The sequence below is a fragment of the Chamaea fasciata genome, unplaced genomic scaffold (assembly GCF_029207755.1).
Source record: "Chamaea fasciata isolate MVZ Bird 193981 ecotype frontalis unplaced genomic scaffold, bChaFas1.0.hap1 SCAF_8, whole genome shotgun sequence".
NCBI lineage: Eukaryota > Metazoa > Chordata > Aves > Passeriformes > Sylviidae > Chamaea > Chamaea fasciata.
In genome coordinates this window covers 12,607,732-12,634,110 of record NW_027094093.1, presented here as the reverse complement: position 1 = coordinate 12,634,110, position 26,379 = coordinate 12,607,732, and the positions used below count along the sequence as shown (strand labels likewise).

The 26,379-nt window shown below is 43.0% G+C and overlaps 1 protein-coding gene and 4 non-coding genes across 5 annotated transcripts; all 5 read right to left on the bottom strand.

Annotated features, from left to right (window-relative positions):
- Window positions 1-1,456: 1,456 nt before the first annotated feature.
- NOP58 (NOP58 ribonucleoprotein) lies at window positions 1,457-25,991 on the bottom strand. The gene is made up of 15 exons (XM_066189700.1): window positions 25,848-25,991; window positions 22,644-22,720; window positions 20,913-20,965; window positions 18,983-19,107; window positions 17,871-18,007; window positions 16,610-16,674; window positions 15,177-15,311; window positions 14,168-14,313; window positions 13,089-13,215; window positions 12,282-12,445; window positions 11,410-11,544; window positions 10,174-10,235; window positions 7,517-7,650; window positions 2,485-2,606; window positions 1,457-1,783 (listed from the first exon to the last, which is right to left on the bottom strand). Exons 1-15 carry the CDS (start codon window positions 25,890-25,892, stop codon window positions 1,727-1,729), a joined length of 1,584 nt encoding a protein of 527 aa, XP_066045797.1. The 5' UTR covers window positions 25,893-25,991; the 3' UTR covers window positions 1,457-1,726.
- Window positions 12,836-12,921, bottom strand: LOC136293582 (small nucleolar RNA SNORD11). Its single transcript, XR_010722187.1, has one exon. It is a non-coding gene; the product is annotated as a small nucleolar RNA SNORD11 (small nucleolar RNA).
- LOC136293584 (small nucleolar RNA SNORD11B) lies at window positions 13,984-14,067 on the bottom strand. Its single transcript, XR_010722188.1, has one exon. It is a non-coding gene; the product is annotated as a small nucleolar RNA SNORD11B (small nucleolar RNA).
- Window positions 15,934-16,021, bottom strand: LOC136293587 (small nucleolar RNA SNORD70). Its single transcript, XR_010722191.1, has one exon. It is a non-coding gene; the product is annotated as a small nucleolar RNA SNORD70 (small nucleolar RNA).
- On the bottom strand, window positions 20,558-20,646 carry LOC136293586 (small nucleolar RNA SNORD70). Its single transcript, XR_010722190.1, has one exon. It is a non-coding gene; the product is annotated as a small nucleolar RNA SNORD70 (small nucleolar RNA).
- Window positions 25,992-26,379: the final 388 nt, after the last annotated feature.

The window sequence follows — 26,379 nt, the reverse complement described above, 5'->3', positions numbered from 1 at the left end:
GGTGAATCTGATTCCTTTGTTATAAAAGGAATAAGCAAAAGGAAAGAAAAGGTGGCCATGCAAGAATAACTTCTCTCCATTTCAATCCCACTGATTAGACCTACTAGCTACTGATGTTCATATAAAATTTCTGATTAGGGTAAATTATACAGGACAGTTTCTGAACAGCACATACATAATTTATCTGATACGTTTGAAGAAACTACATTAATAGTTCAGAGGAAATTGAACTTTATGTCTGGTAAGGACTCCAGATTGAAAATGCATTTACAATAAAAAAAAAACCTAAAGGCACTAATAGTCAACTCTTCTATTTCATTATGAATACTTTTTAATACCTTTGCTGCCCATTTAAATATTTCAGCTTAGATTCATCTTACTTGTCTAGCAAAAAGCAGATGAACTGGAATGGTCTCAGTATACCCAGGCAATCTCAATTAGAGCAGTTAAACTCACTGCAACCTTCCTAAGGGGGAAAAAAACCAGGCAGTTCATATTCTTGATACTGGTAGAACAGTGCATTAGTAACTTTTTGCCAATCTCATCAGGTGTCCCCTTGCACTAACAGGCCATGGGCAGTTCAGTACCAAGGAGCTGCTCAGGAAACAAACAAAAAAGGAGCTGTATTCCAGAGAAAAAATGCTAGCTACATTGGCTGCAGTTACCAAATGTCACTCAGCTAAAGAAACTCATTTTTGTTTAGGTAAGACTCTACCACTACACATGAGGAAAAAAAACCCCTTCAGGATAATGAATAAACTGAGTGCTAAGCATAGTTTAAAAAAATGTTCCTTTTTCCACCATAAGAGCTTTAGAGTCTTGATCACATGATGCTACTTCAGAGCATCTGTATTCCCACAAGAATGGCAGAATTAGCAAATGGCTGATTTCTGCTACTAATAAAACACTTGTCTTTTCTGCTTCATTATCAGATAGCTGAAGAAGTAATTTTGCCTTAAGTTTGGTTTGGTTGGGGTTTGGGGGCTTTTTTCTTGGATTTTTTTTTGTTGTTTTGGGGTTTTTTTTAAAGTTTGTTTTTTACTTTATTTTGTTTTTAAATCAAGTGAGGGAAGTTGCTACAATCACCATGAAGCAATCTGAAAGCTACCTCACATTTGTTCGAAACATGCATCTGAATTTTGTTAGCCAGTGCAGCAAAACCAAAACACTGGAAGATGCTTAAAAAAGACCTTATCAAGAGAACTACAGTGCAAAGTTGGTAACACACTTCAACTGTTCAAAACATCTTTGATATCATGCACAGATATTTGTATGCATTTTATGGAAAATTTAAGGATATTACAACCTTTGAAATCTTTAGAGAATAAACTGCAACAGAACATTTACACATTTACAACTTTAGAACTGATCAGTCATTTAAAACAATATATCTTAGAAATAGTCCTAATAATGGCTAGAAAAACCAGCAAGCAAGTTAAAAGACAGAGGCATAAAATCTCCATAAAAACGTTTTTATTCCTCATCGGTGGAGATCGGTTATGAAAAGAGGATCAATTGTGAGCTTTTAAACAAAAGAAACCAGTAATCCTCCTAATTATCAGAGACACCAGGGTATCCTGTTCCAGGGAGAAGACAGCTATCAAACCCATCTCCTTGCCCTCTTACAACACAGGGACGTTAGTTTTCAGCAAGAGGCTAAACAAATTATGCTGACAAATGCTACTCCAAAGCAGCTGTCCAAGGGCCAGCGTTTTCCTGTTCCACATCAGTCTTCACCCTCATCTTTCATTTTCTTTTTTTTCTTCTTCTTTTTCTCTGTATTCTGCAAACAAACAAATGTTGCCATGAAGAAAACATAATGGAAGAGCAAAACAACACGTGTAGCTAGGCAACAGGGCTCACACTCAAAGCATCAGCCCAGCCGCCATGCTCAGCAGAGCACAACCCAAGCCATGTCCTTGCTCAGTGGCTGAATGCCCTGGCTGCTCACAGGGGCAGGGAGGCTGTGCCACACTGTCACAGCTCAGCACTGTCCTCAGGCCCTGCAGCTGACATACACAAAGGGCACAAAATTAAACCCTGTGTTAAGAACAGGACTTCAGAACTGAGCAAAAAGTCGGGTTCGGTCCCATCTGCTCCACTGTTGCTAGAAGGTATCAAATCAGCAGGTACAGCCTCTGCCCCCTACAAGTCCCAAAGTAGAGACAGATGCCTGTGGATTGGCACCAAGGGACACTCTTCCCACAAGGAAAGATGCAAGGAGGGGGAAGACTAGAGCTGGGGGTGGGCAGAGGACAGGAGGGGAATGGAGGCATTGCAGTCACCAGCTTTGCAGATCTTATTTTGTAATGCAAATCTTCTTGGACATTACAGTGATGGATATCACAAAATAATGTTACTAGAGCAAAACTATTTACACGCCATGGATTATACATTAAAAAAATTTCTCCCCACCCCTCACTCTGCGTTTTGGAAAGAACACATTCCCAAAAAGGATCAGGTAGCTGTGCCATTCTGCCTCACCTCAGTTATGGGACTGGTGGGGAGTTCCTCACTCAGTACTGCCTCTTCTTCAGCTTGCTTTTCCTTATCCCTTTTCTTTTTCTTCTTTTTGACAGGTTCACCATCCTCTAAAGCCGTCCCTTCTGTACCACAGAAAGGACAAAAATGAAAGGCAGGTTGTCAGTTATTAAGACTGTAAAAGGAAAAGCTATGAGACGTCAGAGGATGTAATGGCTCCTATTTACCCTCTGCCTTGCCCTTACCTGCAGAACTACTCCCTGATATAATCAAAATACACAAATACTTAAGACATGAGTGACAGTGTTCAGACAGCACTATATTCTTATCTCCTGGTGAATTCTCATCACACTATTCCTACATGCTGCTCCCAGAGTTTAAAACAAGCTTGCACATTTTCATTTGTTTGCCAAATTACCTTCAAGCACTCCATCGAAAAAGAGACCGTCCACAGTTTGGCAAATATTTTTACACAGGAACAGTAAAAGGACTCTAAATCCCCCCTTAGAAACACATTTAGCCTGTTGTAGCTTGTTCACAGCTGATTTCTCTATCTTGATGTTGGAAATTTGTTAATAAGCAGACCAGTTTTCTTTACTGTTTAGACTGGCAAACACAAAGATCTCACTGCAACTTCAAGCCTTTAATGCAGAAACACTCTCCTATCCTGGATGACAGGACTTATTTATAATATTATTTATTTAAGATGAGAGGAATGTCAACCCAGGGAAAGATTTACTAATGACCTTACAGTTACTTTTCAGAACTATTCATCAACAGCTGCCCTATCTAATCACAGTGGTAATGGAACTGTGATTTACCACTCACTTCCTAGAACACATCCCCCAGTCTCAGGAATCTCGAGGTAAAGAATCCAAGCAGAAATCATTACCAAGCTGACAGCCTATGCAGCAGCCAGGCTCTTACTGGATCATACCCAAGTTAAATTTATTTGCACAGCTGAGTCGGTGCTGGATACCAAGTTTCACACAGTACTCATGACTAAGTTCGTGAGGTAGCAACCACTGTCCTTCAGCAGCTACGAAACTGATGCTGAACCCAGTGGTGTTTGTGGTATGCATGGTTGCTACTGGAGGTATGACTCAAGACGTCATTTTCTCACCATATGTCCCCCAGGAAAGAATCAATTTCATTTTCAAGAACACTCACTTACCACTTACAAAAAGAACGAACTCATTTACAAAAAAAAAAGACCCAAACCACATAACCTCCTAACATCTTGAATGTACTTTGTCACAAGTTTAGTTCCTCAAGCCAGAAGAAAGATTGTATGAGTCAATACACTTCAAACTCTGCCTCTAACATTAGCTTCAGATAAAAAAAAGTTGGCTAAGGGTAAAAAATTTCTAGACGTGCCTACAGAAGAATACAGCCAGCTAACACATGCAGTTTTCTGATACTAAAAAACATACCAGAAGCAACACAGCAAAAGATTCTAGATAAAAAAAAAATCTGGTAAATGTAACTTTGAGTGGATTCTGCCATACCCAAAATTCACAGAGAACAGTGTGCTAGCATAAGGCATTCAAAACAGGTATAAAAGTGTCCTCACCTCCCTATGTGTGACACAGGGAAATAAAAAGTAGCTGAAAAATAAGTATAGACTATATTAAAGCCACACAGTATAACAGGAGCATACACATCATATTTTGCTATGCTACATGTTTTTACTCAGCTGGATTGGTAAGATATGCATTTCCAAGAAAAATGTTGGGTGGTAACCTTGAAGAAATAATTTCTTGTTATTAGCCTACATGTCATCAAGTCTGACACAGCAGGCAGTGGAACCTGTCACAATTTACAGTGCAGATGATGCACTGGGCACTCACAGGCATTGTGACTTCTCAGAGCAACAGGCAGAGCCCTCCCTGAAGATTTCAGCTGCTGCCTTCTAGCAAATCTCATCACAAGACTTCAGGTATTTGTACCTAGCCAGAATGAGGACAAGGGCTCCAGGGGTGCTGGCCTTTTCCCTCTAGGTGCAATAGTTCTAAGTCAATCAAGGCCAGTGGGGGTTTCTTTGTGATACACGGCAGCTGACAAGGAAACCAATAGCTCTGACACAGGCACAGAGGCACAGAAAGCAGCACCCTGAAGAGCAGTTCGACTGATGGCCCTGTGAGTGCTGGACACCACCAGCAGTGTTCCACTCACCCATTTTCCACCGTTTTTATCTAAGCTTTTACACACAAGCCTGATGTCCTGATGTACCCTCCCTTCTCCCGACAATGCTTGACATGTACAGAATGAAGTCACACTTTGCCTACCAGTAAAGACACCCTGTCAAGCTGTTGTTATTGTATCTTGCTGGGTTCACTCCATTAATTTAAGATATTTCTCTTTTCAAGAGATACCTTCCCAAGTCACTGACTGCTACTATATCCTGATGCTAAATGCAAGCTGAAGGCTTCCCTGGGGACACCGGCTAGCCCTGCTGGTGGTATGCATTCTGTTTGGCCACATCCAACTTCTGAGACCACAGTCACAAAAACACCTGCCCTATTTCGCTTCACCAACAGGAAAACAGGTTTTAACAGGCAGCTCCTGAAGTGGATTATAACTTGTTTCAGGCACTAATCCTTCCACCTGGTTTCTTGACAGGTATAAAAGGTGAATGTGGTTTGAAGTCACACCTTAACCCCCAACCCTCTGCCAGTTCCCACTCAAAGTACTGCCATTCATGCACCCCAAACAGGGAGAGAGAAAACACCACACATCTCATCTTGCAGTAACATTTACACTTCAGACTGGCATACAAAATACTGTCTACCTTTACAACAGATATTAAATGCAATGGTTGGACCAAAACTTTTCAGTGGCAGCTTCCCAGCTCCTTCCTGTCCTTTACTTTCCTCTTGTAATACAAACCAAACAAAAATTTCTGGCTGAAGAATGCCTTTTTTTCTGTGGGACTACTTTCCCACCACCCCCATTTTTTATGCAGCTGCATAAACAGCATGGGGAAGGAGGGGGCAGAGACTTCTTTCACAAAACACTGCCTGGATGTGTTATCTCTGACCAGGCAAAAGCTGAATAGAGCACTACAGCAAAAAACAATAGAGCCAAGAACAGCAGACATTAAAGGCTTACATGCATATTCAAGTAGACATGCAACATAAATCTTAATGCTAGGACCTCCTCTGCACTCTTCTGTGTATTTTGTGACTTGCTGAACTCCTCAATCCTCTAGGACCACCAAGCCCACACTAGCACACTATGCAATCATAGAAATCATGCTGGAAAACAGCAAGGCTATGGTCTGTCTAGCAGGTGTCAGAGAAATCCATGTACCCATGCTGGATGCTCGAATATAATTTGCAAGCACGAGGCAATGCTGTTTTCAAGGGTAAAAGAGGACAGGCTGAAGGGGTTAATTCTAGATTAATTACAGAGGTGACATAAGATAAATAAACTCTCTGGAAACATTTATTCTATAGTCTGAAGCAACTGGCATAGCTAGCACTAATGCCCAGGTAGTCAAATAAAATGACCCAGCTGACACAAAGAACTGGGAAAAAGCAGGAGTTATTAACCATACATTTGAAGAATAACCCATCTTTGAAGGAAGGAAAGCAACACATCTGAAACCTGTACTCCAGGTTTGGGAAAGTTTGAAAAACAACCAACCAAACAGCACAGATTTCAGTTGTTCACAAGTATTCTGGACACTACCTCCAGTTCAAGGACACCTGCTAAGCTCCACTCAATCCCCAAATCTGGAAATAAAGTAAATGAAGCAAACACAAGCAGATTGTGTAAAAGCACCAACCATTGAATAATACAACGATGAACAGAAATATCCTCCTGAAACTACAAAAGAGCAGGCCGGAAGTCAATGTAATATTTCACCTGCAATGAGCTCCTGCCTGTGAGATGTCAACACTTGCTTTGATAATGCAAGGGAAGCCCAAGGGAACAATTCTGGCTATAGCAAGGGAAGTTAGTTCAAAAGCAGTGGCTGTGAGAACACCCACATTCTCCAAAAGCAAATGGGCAAAGTTCAAGCCTCCAAATTACTCATGTCCTTTTCCCATTATGTTAAGTATAAGAGAACAAGCTGGGGCACAGATCTCAGCTTTACAGCACAAAGGATTCTCCTTCCCTCCAGTCTAACTACTTTTCAGCTATGTTTAGGCTCCTGCAAGTTGCTCCCTCCATGCACACAGACGCCATGAACTAAGTGGTGTCTGGAATGATCACACCTCCCATCATCTGAGCATGAAGAGGTGTTGAACCAGTATACCTGCACTCTGATCCCCTGGAACAGAGCAGCAGAGAAGGCAGAAAGGAAAGGCTTTGACAGCCCTCACCTGCTGCAGGCATGGGTAGCTGGCAACGCATATGAGTAGTTCATGTCCAGATCTGGCTCTGGATCTCACAGAAGTGACTTTAAGTCATCTTCTTTTTCCCCATTTTTCCCCTCGCAAGTTACACACTGATGAGGTAAGAACAGAATGTTTCTTAAAATGAACCATAATGTTAAACTAGATTATTTTGCAGTCACAGTTCAAAAATATTTCTTCACACAGTAACTTATCAGAGAAGGAAAGAACAACTGTGGCCATAGTTCAGTTATCTCCCCAGAGAATAACAATTGTTCACGTATTACGTAAATTCAGACGGAAACTTCCAAGTGTCATTTCACGTCACATTCTGACCTTTTTGTATGTTGAAACATACCAGAAAAGACTTCTAGACAGAATAAAATAGTATTCTTGAAAGAAAATAGGGCAAGTTCTGGTTTTACAGAGAGCAGCTTTTCTGTGCTCAAGATACTAAATACAAACCTGCTGAGCAAGAAATTCTCCAAGAATATGAGTAGAGTTTTGTTTTTTAAGTGTTCTTATATATTTACAACTGCTTGTAAATTGACTGCAGTCTGGTGTCAGTCAGTACTTTTTTAAAATACACTGTCATTCCCAAGGAGAATACCCAGGTACTGTGGCTGGCTCTAAATGCTAAGCCCAGCTGCATGATACAGTGACATGGCAGCAGCACAGGTACAGCGACCAACCTTTCATCTCTGCTTTGAACTTCTTTGCTTTCACTGCAACCTCTGTGTCTTGTTCATCCACCTCCTGAATTTTGCGCTTCTTGGAAACAACAGGAAGTGTAGAGTCACCAGAGGGGTCAAAAACTTTCACTTCACTGTAATGAAGAAAAAAGGTCAGTTTATGTTTTAAGAAGAGCAAACCTTCAGATAAGGCCCTGCAGTTCAACATAAACTTTCCAACACAACTTACCAAGAATATTTGAAAATCAATTTTGCTCAGTTAACAAGGCATCTACAGGTAGTGAGGCCCTCCCTCCAGTACACAGTGCCTTTATCAGTAATCATGACTAGGAAAGAGATACCCCATGAAGTACAACTGTCTGATCTGAAAAGAAAATACCAGTTAACTAAGGGTTTGATCCTGGTTTATACCTGTTCAAGGCTCTACAGAGCACTTGAATTAATTACCCATTACATTGATTTGCCTGATGCTGAAAGCCTATCCAGCAAAACCATATGGTCACAGGCACACAGCTCCCGACCATTTGGTCTATTATTGTGTTGTATTGGGCATATTACTCTATAATTGTACCCTAGGGGTAATAATACACACACACACAAAGCATTAGAAGCAGCTTTACTTCTGCTTTTCCTACACTGCCTCTCCACCATTACACTGAGAGGGCAAACTCACAAGGCAGGGTAATGTTATGGCTCATTGCTGTACCACCTGTATCACTGGATTTATGGGACACTCAAATATCTAATCTGTGTCTGAAACTGCCTCTTCTCAGTTCTTGCACACTCGTTTGTTCAGTCCCAAACTCCGCTACAGCCTGTAGAGAACCAGGCACCCTGAAATCCAGTGCTCTTTAACTGGAACTTGTAAGGGGCAAGTGAATCATCAAATAGCATCGAAGCAGTTCTTTTCTTATTCGGAACAGAATTCCTACTGAAGAAAAAGAGAGTTTTAAAACACTAAGTCTGAAAGATTTCCTCCCCAGCCACATAATGAACACCTGAACTTTTCTAATATAGGAATCTGAAGCAGCTACCTTGCACAGGCTATAAAAGCAACTGAGGCTGAGTGACTGGGAAGCATGTGGTAATGCCAGCAGACAGTACCATCAACTCATCCTCTAAACATGGGAAATTATTCTTATAGGTATTAACCCTGCATATTGGTTTAAAGAAATTGATTATGCAGCCTTTTCCAAAAGGTGGACTCTGCTCCTGTTAAATCCAAGTGAGAGCTCACTGGTTCCCTTATCATTGTCATAATACTGCTAATTAAAAACAAAACCAAAAACCGAAACCAAAACCATAAAACCATTAATAAGACAAATACAGCATTTCTTGCATATTTTTTGGAAAGCATACAGAAACCTTTCACTTGAACCTCATCTCTAAAAATTCCCTCACATTTAACTTCGATACATTACTTTGATTTAGCTAATTCATCCAAAATCCATCATTCCACACAAGACTAAGATTCTTGCTCATCTCCTGTTTTAGCCCTTCTAACATGCCCATACAGCAGTACTGCCATTTTTGTACTACAAGGACTATTTGACAAGTACTGAGTTAGTTTCCCTTTTAGGCAGCCAGACTTTGCCAAACAGCCAGGAACTGTCTTCAGATTCTCCCCAAGCCTAGACATGTTTGCAAAGCATGTCTAACAGCAGAAACATGTCCTGGCAGGAGTTCATGATTCCTCATTTCAAGAGGTCAAACCCCAGCATCCATGTTGTCTCTTTAACAACCTCCTCCCTCAGCTCTTGCCTTCTGACACATCCTGATGCTTCATTTATTGACTGACACTGTCTGCAAAGCTGCTCCAGGAATCACAGCCGTTGCTACACTTGGAAATGCCTGGCATATGGAAATAAAAGTTACAGCTAGACTCAAGAAAGATGTTTGAGGGCTACAGATGGGTGCAACAGTGCTAATTTTTCCTCACACAATAAGCACCGAGCCCTGGTTTTGCTGAGCTCTTGCCCTCTCTACACCAAAGGCTCAGTAAAATAAGCAGGCCAAGCTAAGCAAGAAGCCTGCAACCAAATTAAGCAATAAACCCAGATGTCACAGCACAGACTAATAATACCTGGTTCAAATCCTCAGATATTCAGCTGCCCCAGTTAAGATTTACAGTGTCAATTTGGGCACCAGAAACTGTTCTAAACAGTGTCCAGAGTACATAAAGACCTTATCTATTGTTTAACACTTGTTACATGTTACATACAAGATTTAAAGAAGGAGATGAAGCTTTGCTCAGAACAAGTGGTATCTGTTTTTTCCCTTTTTTTAAGAATAAGATGGCTAAGTAGGTCTCTAGGACAGCTTCCATGTCAAAGAAGTGAATTCAAACTCTGATTTTCTCCAATTTATTTCATTTAGAATGGTAATAAATAAAGCTGCTCTATATTAACACCCTGCTTTTGGGGGTGCTGCTGGTAGCAGCTAAAGTACTTGCTATCTGATGATGTCAGTAATTTACTATGAGAAAATCTGGGAAAAAGGAAATTCTTATTAGTGACAGAACTTATTATCAATGTTTAAAAAGCATAGAAAATGTTTTCAGGATCTTAAGTCAACTCAGCCCACAACCAGAAAGCTTTTCAGAAATAAAAACATGGAGTTATTTTTACTCAGCCAAGCTGAAAGGAAAAACTATTCACCTCTTGTTTTGATACTTGTCTGTCTTGGCCAAGGCTTTTCCAGTGCCACTTATTCTTCTTATCTACAAGAAAAATTTAGATATGAAAAACAAATTACTCATAATGAAAAGAATTTGCAACACAAGTTATTCAGCTCTTAAATTAAAAACGGAAAGACAGACATATATGATGGGTCAAACTCTTGCCTACCTGCACCAGTTTTACACCTGAGTGTAGAGCAGTGGGAGTGTAACTGAGGTGAGGAAGGCTGAGGTGAGAATGCTGCCCTTCAAGAGCCCAGTTCAAGTAAAGGGCATCTGCTACTGCATCAATACATGACAGTCACATGACATCACATCATACCTCCAAATTCCCAAAAGCACCTCAGATTTGTGCACTTTTTTCCTTTGGCACAAATAACTGCATGTCAGGGCAGGTATCACCCTATAGCTGGCATAAAGCCAACTTTAAAGCCACAATACAGGCCCCAAACTAAATTAAATGTGTACTTGTCAGGTGACTGGTTTGTCTTTTGGTGTTAACATGTTGCCTAGCCTTTGTTCCGATGGGAAGTTTCACCTCCCATGAAGAGAGCGGGCAGGTTTCTCTGGACTTTTCTGTTCCACTGATGCCAGTACTAGAGCACTGGCATCAGATCTAACTTGGAAGGCTGAACCTAGCTGTCATTCAGAAGATCACATGCAGCAGGCATGCCACCTCAAAGAGGAAAGGGTGCCTATGTTCTCCCAGCACACTGTGCTGATGGCAACATGGAACAGCAGCTGTGGAGAGCCAGGATATGCATCAGGTGGTAGGAAGGCAATGCAGCAATTTGCAGAATAACATCTTCCTTTAGCTACAGAGAAAGCTCCCTAAGACTAGGCACCACCAGATTCTGGGGAACCAGGGTGGGAAATGTGAGGCAGGGAGAAAGCACAAAAAACTCCTACGGCAAAGAGAAAAACTATGAAGTAATAAACCTATTCTTGCAATTTATAGAGGTGTAGGGAATGTAAATGTAGGATCTTATTTATTTTGCTCATTAAGATTTTTCAGTATAATGCAAATAAAGACAGCCCTGTAAACAAGAACAGGTGACACACAAATGCCTGCAGCCAACTTACAGATCTGACCACTCTAGTCAAAGCTGGGAGGAGCAACAGGGTAAGAGTGACACGCTACCAAGTGAGAAGAGTCAAAAGCAGTGTCAGAAAATCATACCCTGAACAGCTTCATACAGCTCTCTGCAAGACTTACCCCTCTCTCTTCCAAAAGCCTCAGTCTCGTCTCTACTTTTAGTCTGTTCTCAGCTCCCATTTCAGCGCTGGTGTTCTCTCCAAGGGCATCATAACGAATAGTCAAGGCAGTCTTTGCTGCCAGCATTCGAGAAATCTGGAAAAGCCAAAAATAATATTAAATGCTAAGACTTAACATAAGGCAATGATTCACTCTGATCTGGAAACCATACCCACATGCAAAAGAACAAAGTAACCATTTACTAGCAGTGTTTAGTCCAAAAAATAATTAGCGTCTCACTCTTTCCACACTGAAATACTGTCAATGTAACACCTTATTTCCTTGCTAAATAGAGGGAAACATCTGAGACAGAAAGTCAGTTGTACATACCCTACTCTACCCCAGCCTTTACATCAGGTTAGTCTGAGGTGTAATTTCCAGCTCCCTCCACAATTCAAACATATATTCATCCACCTGCAGTATGAAAGACTAAGCTTTGAGACCAAGCTGTAAGTTACTTTAGCACAAAGAGTCCAATTTTCAAGCAAGACTAAAGCCTTTAACACCTTAGTTTACCTTCACATAGAAGTAGAAACATACCCCTTGCGACAGTCAGCATTACATCCCAACTCAGCAGGAATACGCCTGCTATTGCTCAGATATGTCAAATGGACAATCCCATTCACTTTTTTTGAATAGAAATGAATGATAGTCAAAGATTTGGGTATCTTGGATACCACTTGAAGGACAGTGGTATTTTCCATGTAATCACAAAGCAATACAGTAAAGCAAGGCATGGAAAGAGCCTCACTGTGAAGCTCAAGCCATCGTGAAGCTCAAGATATTTTAATACCCTGGAAAAAGCCAAGCTAGTAAAGAACCACGCAAGTTACCTTTCCTTTATTTTTGGCATTGCTTTGTCCCACCAGGGAGGCATGATAGATAAGGCCAAACTTAGGTGTGTCCCTTTTGGTCTTCAGTGCTCTGAAGAGTGCCTTCTCAGCACCCAGCAACTGAACCGTTGAAGCTGGATGTTTCGCCAGATTCAGAAGGGAACCTAGAAAGAGGTCACACAGCAAGACTAATTTGTCAGAGGAGCAGCTAGGCTAGGTTCCTGCTTTTGAATAGTGTAAGAAGTTCAGATCCATCTATTTTCATGAGGGCTGTTTCCCATTTGTTTCCTGAAGGACAGGCAAACCATTTCAGTATTTCATGCCTCAACTGTCTTGGTTTGATTTGAGCATCAGGAAAGAAGGCTGACACAATAAAACATACTCCACTGGAATAATGCCTACTCCTGACAGTCTGACAGCAAGAACATTTCAGCACAGGACTGCAGCACAGATAACTGAAATAAGGCTGCTACCTTGGGCCAGTCTGACTATAAACACCCAATGTTGGTTTTTTACCTCAGAAGTGACTGAACTATCAGCAGGAGGCTCAGTAAGTGTCTCAGAAGAGGTAGTGACTTAAGTTGCCCTCATATTCCAAAAAGAATTCAGGCCAACTGAGAACTTTGTCATCACAGACTACTACCAAGCTCATGCTGGTATTCTCAAGATTCCTGAAGTGCTGCCTTTGCCCCATTTACCACGGTATGTGCACCAGGCCTTACATAATGCTTCTAGCTGACCAGCTCTTTGGAGAAAACCTCTGATGAGGTCGCCTAAGATTTATTTATGTTGATGACTGTAACCCACCTGCATGAGCAATGAGCCTTGCTCCCACCAGCTCTCCCACCATGACAGTAAGATTGGGAGCAATGGCCATCATTCTGTTCTTCAGGTAGTCGTAGAGCTGTGTCCGATACTCAGAGATTTCAATCACCTGGCACAGACAGAGTTTGTTAACAGGAGTCAGCATCAGCCGACCAAAATTAGTAAGAGATAAACACACTGACACGAGGAAGTGCTGAGAATTCTAACATAGGAAACTATCAAATTGCAAAATGCAAACAGCCAGGAGCCAGAGTTGCAGGAAGCTTTATATAGGGCACATTCCCAGAACAGAGCTACATCCACAAAGTATATTGGATCTGTTCTGCTTATTCCCTTATGCAACTCATTTTCTCAGCAAAACTCCTGATAAAGCAGCTGACAACATGCCAAAGACAGTGAAGCAGAACAAAAATACTTAGTAAGGACATTTTCTTTAGGACAAAACCCTGGAATATTCAGTTTTTACATAAATCTTTGCTACCATTCTCTTGAAATGGGATCCATGCTCTTTACTTGTTCCATATAAATATACAAAATTAGAAGGCATGTAAAAAAGCAGCCTGGTCTAGACCAAGAACAGGAACTCCTAATCCTGCCACTCCCTGGTAAAGCCACACAGGGATCCAACTGGCACAACTGAAGTCAGAGGGTGTTTGTTCACTCACAGGCCAGACAAGAGCAGGGTAGAACTCCTAACTCTTTTGGGACTTCAGCGGTCCAGTTTTAACCCAGGGTTTATCACCTAGCTTCCACAGTGACAGATTAAAAAGGGGCTATACAATATCATTGTCTCAAATACTCAAAAGTACAATGATAGCAAAATTCCTCCCAAAAGTAAGACTGCCACTTTCACAACGCCTTGTGCAGACATCAACAGAGATGGCTCAGATGAGGTAGTGACTGTGCACCCTCATGTCTGAACGTCAGGAGAGCAACAAGACAGGAATCATCACTGCCATCATAAGAGTGCCAGCACTGCCCTGGGAAAAGCTCTCCTTGGCAGAAGTGGCTCCGAAAGAGCTAAAATAGAGTCCTACTCCTATCCATCCATGTGTACAAACCTGATCACAGAGATGGATTATGTTGTTTATGTCTTCTTCTGATACTTCTGTCCCCATGGAAATCTCTGCAGCAGCCTTCACATCCTCCTCAATCTCCTCTGGTAAGATGTCAGAAACATCAGAGGAAGCAAAATTGCTTCTGTCTCCTGTGGGGGACAGAGGAAAGCATGTTTGTGCTGGGGGTGAGATGAACTAGTAAAAAAAAGCACAGAAACAGATGAAGATAAAAGGCCAAAATAAAAACAGTGAGTCAAATCTGCCATCACACTATTCTGAATTCCTAAAATATATGTCAGTGTTCTGACTTCATGTTTATATCAGCTAGGAATGGTTGGAAATATTAAATTTGAAACTAGGAAAAAACCCAGAAAGCCCATACTGCATACTTCACCTTTTTAGTGTCTGGTTGCTGCAAAATTTTCAGTGACAATATTACAAGAAAAGAATTCCAGGAAGCAGTCACTTACCACTATCTATTTGATTGTTTCTACAACTGGGGGGAAAAAAGCTCCCTTAAAACTGCACATCTCTCTTTGGACTGAAAACTTCCTTATTACGAAAAACCAACCATGCAAAAAAGAAAAAAAATCATCAATACAACACACATGAGCCCAAGAGGTGAGGAAAGGGTCCAAAATGTAGCAGTCAGTCTTTCTGCTCTTATGAGCAATTGTAGTAGCTGCTGCCTTCAAGAACATCCAGAGACAGGCAACATTCCTCTTTACATCAGTTTTTTAGAAGCTAATTTCCAAACTGGTCTGCTGACTAATTGTGAATCTAAGATGTGCTGGTGGTCCCTGAAGGACTGATTGGTGATGTGGCATTAGCTTTCACTTAAGCTTCCAAACAGCAAATTGCACCAACATCCAGACGCAAACATACTCTCCTTTTCGGCTGGCTGAAGGCAGCCTTGCTCAGGGTGACGAGCAGCTGGATGAGCAGTGAGCGGGTCTCAGAGCAGTGCCATGCTCACTGCCACGGCCCAGGCTCGGCTGTGCTCCCTACTCACCGACTTTCCGCACGCATTTGCAGTACGCGAGGTTATCTGTGATGATTTTGCCCAGCTCAGGGAAGTGCCAGCCGTACCATTCCCGACAGCGCATGATGTAGTTATTCAGTTCTTTGTCCAAGTCATCAAGAAGTGCTGAAAGAAAGAAAGATGGAGTTCTTTTTCTAAAAGGGCAACCTAAAAATGTGGTACTCTCAAACCAACTAATTTAAATAGTGTAAAGGGGGATTACCTGAAGTATTTCACTCTATAAATACTGGAATAAACCAAACTGCAGTACATTAGAAGTCTTTACTTTTCAGAGAACTGCATAATACCAGGCACAGGACTATAGAAATGTCAGAATGCCCATGAGTGTGGCACCAAAGTTTTATCACTGGGACTGTCTCGGACAAACTCCCTAAGAGCTGCAAAGCACATTGCCCTAGAAAGAGCACAGCAGCCAGTTTTCCTTCCTCTTAGTCAGCCAAAGTGCTACACACAAGGCTGATGTAAAATACAGCCATCCAATTAACTTTGAGGAAAAATGTTTCAATGATAACAAACTGATCTTGTATTCCATTACTTGATTTAAAAGAGCAAGCCTTTTTGTTGCTGTTGTAATATAAATATACCAAATACAAAGCCAATGGGCTCACCTTTTACTAGATATGACAAATAACCAGATTTAGAGTTTATTAGAGTAGAGCACCTACAGAATATATTGCTAGAGGGCCCTGAGGCTAAAGTATTTCCTGCTAATGCAATACCAACATTCCCATCTGCTGTCTCAGTGGTAGTGACGAAGGAACTGAATTACATCATTAATTTCAGTTTAACTATGTTTCATCATTGGCAACAGTCTGGGAATTAATATTCCAAACAGGATTCCTCACCACTGCTTCACAGCAAGCATGCGGATTATGATGTGCGTGTCTTCAAGGAAAAATGAGGAATGGGCTTTCCCAGCCGCTTTAACAATTTCAGTCTGTTTTCCATTTAGAAAGCAAGGAGAAAAATGCAGCATTACACACTGCAGTGTGTTTTACATGCCTAACATAAGAGTCGATTTCTACCTCGCCCTCCATGCAAGACACCACCTAAATGATGGGCCAGAAAATGCTATCCTGTGGGGCCCATTCTCCCAGCACCACTCAAGGGGAGGCATGCTGGGAAAGAAAGCCCTTAGAGGACTGAACTAACACTGCCTGCAGCTCAGCTGACTTCCATGCGAAGAAAAAGTGTACACCAGCTTATTGTATCATATTAAAAATGTTCCTGCTTGTGGAAAACCCTATTGAGAAAACACACTTTATGCCTAGCTGAACGTCAGTGCCCAATTTACCAAGATTTCCTGGGAGGAATTTGACAGCAATATTTCTCTTTAGCCAATGTAAAGAAGTCAGCTATCTTAAGCCAAATGCATTAATAATTTAAGCTCTAAATATACTTACAAATTGCCTGGATAATCATGGTATCTACTTTGTCTGGGCTGAATTTCAGCTTGTATCGGGAAAGGCTGAGGAGACACAAATACAGTTTCATCAGCATCCTGACATCCTCTTGCAGAATATGCCCCACCTGTTCCTTTTTAACACCAACACAGTTGTCTTCAGGTTCATTTTAACCAAGCTCAGTTCTGTGCACTGACTGCTCTCAGCTGTGGCTAGAAGCCACACTGACACAAGCTTCACAACAGCCCTGATGTGTGTCCCTCTCACACCCTGTGACCAGGGTGAAAGGGAAAGTTCAGGTTATCTGTACCACCTGCAGCAGACTGAACACAAGTGCTGTGGCAGGAAATTAATTGGCTCTTGGTTTTTCTGCATGGTTCCCCACAAAATGTATTTGTCAACAGCACTTCCATTTGGGCAGCAGCTTGGAGGCAATCCATAAAACTGCACCTCCATAGCAGCAAATACCAGCAACGCTAATGTGAAGCAACAAAAGAAACTTCCTGGAACAGATTCTCACTGTCTGACAAAGCCCCTTACCATCTGGCTTTAATGTTATGTTAACAATTTCTCTGTATGCTACAGTGAAAGACACTTGGTATCAATGAGCATTTGCATCTTAAAAGTCCTTTTTCAATATTAATGCCCATTTTCTAAGCAAACACACTTTTAAGAAATTAGCTATAGCAAAGTATTTCTCCAGCTTGCCAGTGGCTTGTGACAGGACAAGGTCATGTTAGAATATGGATTAAAAAGTTACTCACTAATGGATGTTTGATCCCATGGCGATGAAACAACTTTGTATTTAACTACTACACCGCTAAACCTAAAAAGCAGCAAGAACAAGGTGGGAAAAACAACCCTGCCTTTAATATTTGCATTATCTATTATATGGGTATTATTCTGGCACAAGTCATCAATTTGTAGTCTCCACCTTGTCTCTTAGTGGCAATGGAACTTTAAATGACTCCCTTGACTGCTCCAGACACATTCCAGACAAAATCCTGAAGGAAGTTACATGAAAAGGAAAGCTACCAGCTTCCACTTTGGGTGAAGATGAAGCCTTTCTCTAAAGGGTGGGTGCGAACTGGAAAGGGAAAGCCCTTCCTTTGTAAAACAAAATTCCAGATACAAAAGCATCTTGACTTAAAGAGTACGAGACCATGCCACATACTCAGAGACACTTCAAGCAGCACAGCACAGGCAGGGACACAGGAGTGGGGCAGACACAGGATGAGACAGAGCTGTTGCAGGAACTCACCTGTGTGCCAGACCCAGGCACATAGCTGCCATCTCTCGAGATGGGAGGCCTGTTATGAGTCCTTCAATCTGTGAGCGAATACCTCTCATCAGCTCTGTAACCATTGGGCTGTGTATACAACTCAAGTTCAGTTTCTCCTGCAGTGTGGAAATCAATGGTCCAAAGTCAGGCACAACACAACATTCCTCTGAAGTCCTTCTTCCAGCAGCCTTACACATTTTAACTTGTTTTCCCACTGCAATCCCATGATCACACAGATTTCATCCATTTTTGATGCTCAAGGTAGTGACACCCCCAGTTCCCACGAAGAGCAGATTTATAATTAATGCTCTATCTGCTATGTAGAACATTCAATTTAAGATTCAAGACTTGGAAGTTTACTAGAAACAGTTTGGCCCCAGAAAGAAAATTCAGAGGTAGAGGGTGGGGGCTTTGTGTCTTTTCCAGAGAACAAGACGATAATTAGTTCAACATCCTTGCTACTACTCACTTTAGCATTAAACCCTCATTTTGCAGCCTACACAGTCTCCTAAGACAGCACGAGGAGGTTGTCAGAAGTTCAGTGGAACAGGAGCAATTGGACATGACATGGGAAACTGACACCAAGGAGACACTGGAAAAGGCAGTCCACTTCCAGAGAACCTCCTCCTTCCTCTGGCAGGCAAGGACCAAGGGCTGTGCACAGCTGCCTGCCCACTGAGGAAGGCACAACAATGCCCCCTCCCATCAAGACAACAGATCATCACCCAACTATTGCTGAATCTGTTAGTGAGGATTATGTGTCTGCCTGGCTTGGGTTTTTTGGTTGGTTCCTTCCCCCAATCTTTTTCTGGATTGGATCAATAGGAAAATTAATCTTCTAACTTGCTGGGTTTCTAACCAATATTCAAGAGAGAAATCAAGCAAACCTGAACACCTCACTGCATTCTTACCGTATCACTCACCTGCGTACTCAAGACAACATCTTCCCTTATACACAAACTAGGATTAATTAACTGTCCTCTATGCTGCTAACATTGGCAGCATTGCCAATAACTGCAAAGTCTCTGGAATTTGACTACAGCATTTCAGTAGCATGAGACAAAAGGATAAAAAGCAAAATCAGTTATCACCTTTATGACACCTCCGAGTTTGGCATCTGCCACAGCCAACTGCTCATGGGCATCTTTTGCCACTATTTTCTTGAGAATTTTCTTCAAGTTCTTGCTGAGCTTGCCTTCTACAAGAGCTGTGGATGCTGTATAAAACAAAAAGACCAAAGACTGTTTCTTTCCCCTCCTAAAACCTGTAAAAATATTGCTCCTAACTTCATGTATTTATTTTAACTGTCCACAGTAGCTCTAGTCTAAGCTGCAATATTACTTCACCGTGCAATAGCTAAAAATCAAAACAGAAGAAAATGATATACTTCTTCCTCTGAAGGCCTAAATCAGAAACCCTTCTCCCAGTTGCCTCTCCCTTCTCCATATGTTTTCAGTTCTATTTTTGCCAATTTTGTTTAAGGATCTCTACAAACATTATGCCATATGCTTTAGATACACATTTAACATTTCCAACGGCAAGGTTATATGGGAATATTTTGTGTATCATTTAATTTACCAACCATTTGCCAGGTCCCTCAGGCAGCAACCATGACATCCTAAATTGAGTAATGGCTTATTTGCATTCTCTGGTGATGATAATGTACTATCTAAAGCCCCAGGAATGATGCCAAACTGGACAGTCAGACAGACCCTTTTAACACAGCATGCAGACAGGAGGAATTTTAAAGGATGTTCTTCATTCTCAAATATTAATAGATCTGTAAAAGCTTTACAATCCCACACAATATATTTTAAGCAGGCACTTATACAACTCTCTTTGAGGGTCAGCTCTGTGCTCAACTGAACTTCTGTAATTGATACATCTTCATCACAGTAACAGAGCAGCAGCTAGTGCTTTTTGGTTTCCAGAGCCTATTGATATGTAAGAGTAAAATCAAAGTGCTGTGCTGAGTTTCCTCTCAACCCTTCTGCAATGCAGATAATTTTCCACCCTGCAAGCTGGCCAATAGCATCTAACCCTCTTGAAACAGTCACATACATGGCCTTCCCTTCAAAATAAATGAGCCATAAGTAGTCTGAATGTCTCCATCTCACAGATAAGTCAACTTGAAGCAAAGTAGTAGGTTTTGGATGGTTTTGGCTTTTTTTTTGTCAGCCTAACTATACATGAACTGAATCCAAACCTATGCAAAAACAACATAATCCAAAAAATATGCCACGGAGAGGAACGTACAAGAGCTTCAATCTCAGCTCTTTTACTTGTATCTCATGTTTGATGGTTGTGTTTTCATTCTTGGTTCTTTGCTTCCTGTGCAAGCTATTCCTACCACATCAGAATATGAAGAACTGTTCTTTAATTATAAATGTAACCTGGAACATTCACCTATTGAAGTCATACAGCACGTTCAGCAGCAACTGTCACGCCATTCCTGAATTACTGCCTAGAATTCCTACAATTTCTGTTCAAACCAGGCCACACATCAAGCATTTAAGTGTAGGATTAGTAAAAATTATTGAATATAAGGCTTTCCATTTTGCTTAAATGCCGAAATTTAGGGAGAACACAGACTTTTAGGCTGAAAACCACAGGCATAACATGTCCACAAAAACCAGGTGATTGCAATAATGAGTGTTTTCTAATAGCTGTCTGCTGTCTCAGTGGTAGTGACGAATTGTTGACTCAAATCAGGGATAGTCAGTTTCAACAAGAATCCATCATTGACAACAGACAGGCTACATGTATCAGTCACTACTTATATAGTGCTCATTTGTAAGCTGCTTAAAAATATGCACTGAAGGAAAAAAACAGACTTTTACATATCTTTACTGCACTATGGACTGGGTAGGTGACCTCATAACCATCGAAACCAGCTCACTTTAAAAAACCTGTAATTTAAAAGCTAATAAAATAAAAAGAGCATGGACACAGGTAAGTAATGAGTGAATTAGTGCATGACAGAGATTTGATTCTTTGTAATAATAGTGTTAACACACTTACCAGCAAGTGCTTCTGTTGTGTCCTGAAATTTTTCAAAGTGTTTCAGCTTTACTCTACAGAAATAAAATAGGAATGTGAAAACAAGTGTATATAAACCACATGCTAGAACCGTTTTATCTTTTTTCTGCCTCTGCTACTACAGCTCCTCTCTTTTCCCTAAGGCTTCAAGAGAGCAGAGATCAATATGCAGACCCTCAAAAAGGACTGAGAACACTAAACTGGCCAATTGAGTCTGGTGGGACTTTTAAGCTGGGTCCCACAATAGTTATACAAAGAAAAAAAGAAAAAAGGATTTTGATTTGGTATTTCTTGGAGCAACATCACCAGAAAACCTAACTCCCCTTTTTGCTTTGTAGTTCCTATTTAAAGACAGACATCATCCATTTAAATTTCAACACTGCACCCTGATTGACTGATGATAGCATCTTCCCACTCATCATCAAAAGGAAATGTTCTGCCTCCGTGGAATGCAGAGCCTGCACAGCTCAGATTTAACATGCTTTTCAACCAAATGCATCTTCAAAGACTTTAAATTTGAACTGATTCATTGCCCATGAATCTTCAAGTCCTTCCCTGTAATTAGATGTTAGAATACAAGTTCTGAGCTGAGCTTAAAACAAACACCAAAAATTTCTTTCATGCCCTTCTGGGTGACCAGAGCCAAGAATCGTATGAACAGTGTTTAACCACACTGTGTCAGATCCTTAGGCACAGCTTCCCTCTACCCCTCACACAGTCTGCAGTGTTGATATATAGTTACAGTTAAGAAGCTATCTCAATCCAGTAAATTCCTTGTCAGGAACAGGCATTTAACTAATCCAGCCCTGATTAACTAGTGCTCTTTGTGAGTCAAGCATCTGCAAAGGAAGCAAGGTCACAGATAAAGCTGAATACTTGAGTTAAGCATTTGCAGATCCCAACAAAAGCTGCAGGCTTACACTGATGCCTTTTCAGAAGGGCAAAAGAGGAATTATTTTTATCAGAGTAGGGATCCCATTAAGAGCCACATCCTGTATAACAAATTGCCAAGATGATGTTTCCAGGACAAGATTAACCATACTACAAACAGGCAGATGTGGGATATTCTGGCCTCTGCTCTAAGTACTGTTACAGAGCAGGATAAATATGAAAGGCATAGCTCATTCAGATGCATCCATTATAATCTTAGCTGGTTAGAAATCTTCCAATACAAACACCAGACTTGGAAGGAATCCACCATTGTCCCAAACTTTCAGGCAATTAGCTAGAAAGGTCAGCTTGATCAGTGGACACTACACTCCCTGTGCAACTCTGCACTGGTGCTAACTCTCACTGATGGCATGGGCAACAACACTAGTTCTCAGCTCACAGTGATTTACATACTTCCATCTGGATTAAGTTTGATTTTTCCCAAAAGAATTTCCCGTAAGCACAAAACCCTGTCATTTCACTGACACTTCCAGCATTGCAAACTTGGATGTTCTTGTCAAAGCACCCACATCACCTTAAAATATTGTTCAACTTTTTGCTTTGGTGACACTGCTGCTTAATTACACTGTAAGGTGTTTCTTTCATTTTGACATACCATTGTAAGTGTCTCAGAGTACCTAACTTCACATTATCATTGCTCACAGCTTTTACAATACTGAAACCCAAAAATCAATACTTCATTCTGAACCTCAGCTGTGTGTAACTACAGGCAGCCATGCCCTTCCACAAGCCACACTGCTATCCCCACATAAAGCTGCTTACATTTTGTTTGCTCTTTCGGGAGTTTCAAATTCTTTCCACAGACTGTCAACTTCTTGGAGCTTTTTCTCGTTCAGAACCTGCAGGAAAAAAACCCAATCATATTTAGTTCACGGTTGAACACTCTTCAATCCAGGAGACCTGAAACATTTAAAATGTATCCAACCACCTTGCAGTAGTTAACACTGATTGTGTCAACAAACACAACTTCAGTGATCTCCGGTTTCACCACTCTCTCCCAGGAGCTTTAAGCTACTAATAAACAACAGTGCAACATTTTTACTTTCACCTGAATGACAGAAACTCTTCAATAATGGCGGTATCCACCTGGACCTGGCACATTAAAGCAAAACCCTCTTCTTTATCAAAACTGGGCTTGCTCCACCTCCTCTACAGGACTCACTCATAACCACAGTGACCCAAACCCAAATTTGCCACTGCTTTGGAAAAATAAAACATCTGGGAAACCTAACAGAAAACAGTGATCCCCCAAGTTATTTTCATTAATCAGAGCTAACCCAAACAAGAAAGAAAACATCCCTGTAAAGAAGAGTCGTCACCACAGCCTGGTCATCAACCGAGCCCAGAATTACCTAAGAGGCAGCAAAAGGCTTAATCCCATCTCTGTACACAGGGAACCCCCTCAGCTTTAAACAGCACAAGATTAACACTTGCGCACTTGGAGCCTATACACATTTCACAAAATGCAGAGCGCACAGCAAATTCCCAGGAAACTACTCATGGGAATAGTCAAGATCTTTACAACACTGTTCTTTGCTTCTCACTCAAAAATCATGTGGTTCTGTCCCCACAATGCAAATGCAACACAATTGCAATTTAACTCAGTGCAGAAATCATTCCTGGTATTATGAATTTTGCTCCCTGGCAGATTTTTAAACCCTGGTTGAAGGAGGTTCTCTTTTAATTCAATTAGTAGCTGAGCAAATAAACATAGTAATTAACTTCCCACATGACTGTGAGGCACAGAAAAACCTTGAGGCAACTCTTCCTTTCCTCAGCCAGACAAGTCTTTCCTCCAGTTCATCCTTCCTACACCAAGGCCAACAGAATTTTCAGGACATGGCCACACAGAAAAAAGTGGGACATAGAAACTGCTAAAATCAAGACTTAGCATATAAAAACGACATGCCTATGGATAATTTGTCCTTCAATACAGTAAGATTCATTGGAAGGTCCTCCAAAATCTAGAACACGGCTGTATCTCATTTGCCCTTATTATTTGCTCCTCTGATGGGATCAACACCTGCAAGGGAGCACACAAGAGCTACACAGCTTCCAGAAGACAGTTCTTTTTCACCAAGGCCTAAAGACAGAACAGTTACGCTGGCAACAAATATTTGCGGTCCCTGCTGGAAAGGGAAGGGGGTGATCATAACTGTCCCCAAGATTCAGAAATACAAAATCTGTCCAACTCTCAAGTAACTAAAAAGCAAAGAATATCCCGAACCCCCAGCAGTGTCAGACCTCAAAAACTGGCTTAAAAAGGAACTAAAAAGCAGTTAAACTCTGTAGAGATCATTTCAATGCAAAATGAACACAAGAGTGACACAAGGCTGCAGGTGAACAGCTGCTCTGTCCAGGGAAGGAGGGCTGGGTGATTGAGAGCTTTTCCCTGTAGATGGGCACTCTGGCCGAGGCTTTGGCATTTCCAGCCTTGGCAGCTGCAGTCAAAATCAGCACGGAAAACCACGACTTGTCTCAAAATACATACTTTAATAAAATACTGCTTCTGTTCACTTCCAGCAGCGAGCTCTCAGCTCTCTGCCAGCCGCACTGTGCAGCCCTGACAGCCAGCCCCAGCTGCTGATACCTGCAGCAAACACTGCAACAAACACTGCAGCACCTCTGCAGACACCTCCCTGCAGTTCTCTCTGCATGTCCCTCCTCCTACTTGTGCTTTATGCCTACTCTACTTTCAGAAATTAAAATATTCGTTATTGTCAGCCCCTCCTGGCTGCCGTGAAAGGTTGAAAGGGCTTGGCACACTGCACCAGAGGTTTCACCCTACTCAAAAGATTTATTAGTAGTAGTAGTAATAGTAACTTTGAAGTTGCAGGATACCATTCTGTGTTAACAGCCAGTAAGCAAAACTTTCAGGGAGACTGCTGTCTGTGCATCAGTTCTCCAGGTGTAAGGATTGAGAGGGGGGCACAGAACAAAAGCTATCTGATTTTAGAAGCATTTCTGGCTTCTTCCCGAGACATACATCTTGAAATCCTCCTTGCCTGAACGGCTCGACTTCACCCCAATGAAGAGGAAAGGCTTCAGGGCAGAGGAAGGAAATCTAGTGCTCCACAGAGCAGCAAGGGTGCAGTTCTGCTGCAGGCAAAGGCAACCAGAGCCTTGCTGTCTTCACACCCGCATTCATGTTCACACAAGCTAAACCCTAAGACTAAGTTGGAGGGAGAAAAATAAGGATGTTATGATCAAACTATGACCAAGCTAGTAAAACTGTACAGGAATTCACACTCGAGCAAGAGAAAAGCCAGAGAGGAGCACGACACTGTAGAAGCTCTAGTTTAGGCTTGCTCAAAGCCCCGGGAAGCTGCAGCCCTGAGCCACCCGGTTCAGGAGGCTGGCAAAGCCCTGGGAAGGTGTCTGCTTCTCCCTCTGGGAGAACGAGGCCGGGACACGAGAATCCTGCAGGGACCGAGACCTTCCCGCGAATGCCGCTCTGGGCACAGCCGGGAGCGCGCTGCCCACGCGGCCCTCAGGCATCGGCGGGGCTCTGCTGGGCCACGGCCTGAGGGCACAGCCAGGACACAAAGCTGCTCAACACCCCAAACCCGGCGCCCCCACACACGCCCCAAGGGGCACGGCCGCCGGAGCTCAACCTCCTCCCAAATGCTGGCCGGCAGAGCGGAGGAAGCGACGGCCACAGGCGATGCTAGGCAGGGAGCGAGGAGTTCCCCTTCTGCCCGCCGAGCACCTTCAGCCTCCTCCGGCAGCCCCGTCCCGAGGCCTCGCTCACCACGAGGCCTCTCTGCCCCCAGCCCCGGCCCTGCTCGCCCCCCGAGGCGCCGCACGGGATGCGGGGGCCCTCACTCCCTCTCACCCCCGCCCGTGATTCCCCGTAATTCCCACCGCAGCCCCGACGCGCCCTCCCGTCTGCTCCGCCGCAGGTCGGCGGCCGCAACCCGCCGGGCGAGCGGCACGGCGCCCCCGAGCCCCAGCCCCGCGGCTCACCTTGAAGATGGCGTAGCCGGCGGCGGTCTCGAACAGCACCAGCATGGCTGCGGCGGGCCAGGGGCGCCACGTGCGCCGCCGCACCGGACCCCGCTCAAGCACGCGCGCCGCACGGCGGGACCGGAACGGGAAGCGGCGGCGGCGGAAGCGAGCGCGCGCGGAGAGCGGAAGCGGCGGGGCCGCCTTCCGCCCGCCAGCCACGTGGCGGGGCCGCGCCCGTGCCGCGGGTTCGAGCCTCCGCACGCATAAACGCGCGGGAGCTGAGGAGCCTCCGGTGTGCCCCTGTGGCGCCTCACCCGAGCTGCCCTCGCTTGCCCGGCTGCCGCAGGTGGCGGCAGGGTCCGCTACCGTAGGCAGGAAGCGGGTGTGTTCCCCGGGAGGCGGGTGGCCGCGCCGGGGACTTTGTTTCCCGAGCGGATCGCGAAGCCGGTGTGAGCGGGCGGCCCCTCGGCGACCCCGAGCCGGACCAGCCGCGGTGTCGGGGTTCAGCCGGCGCTCTCGGCCCTGCGCACACGGTGGGGCGCGTTCTCTG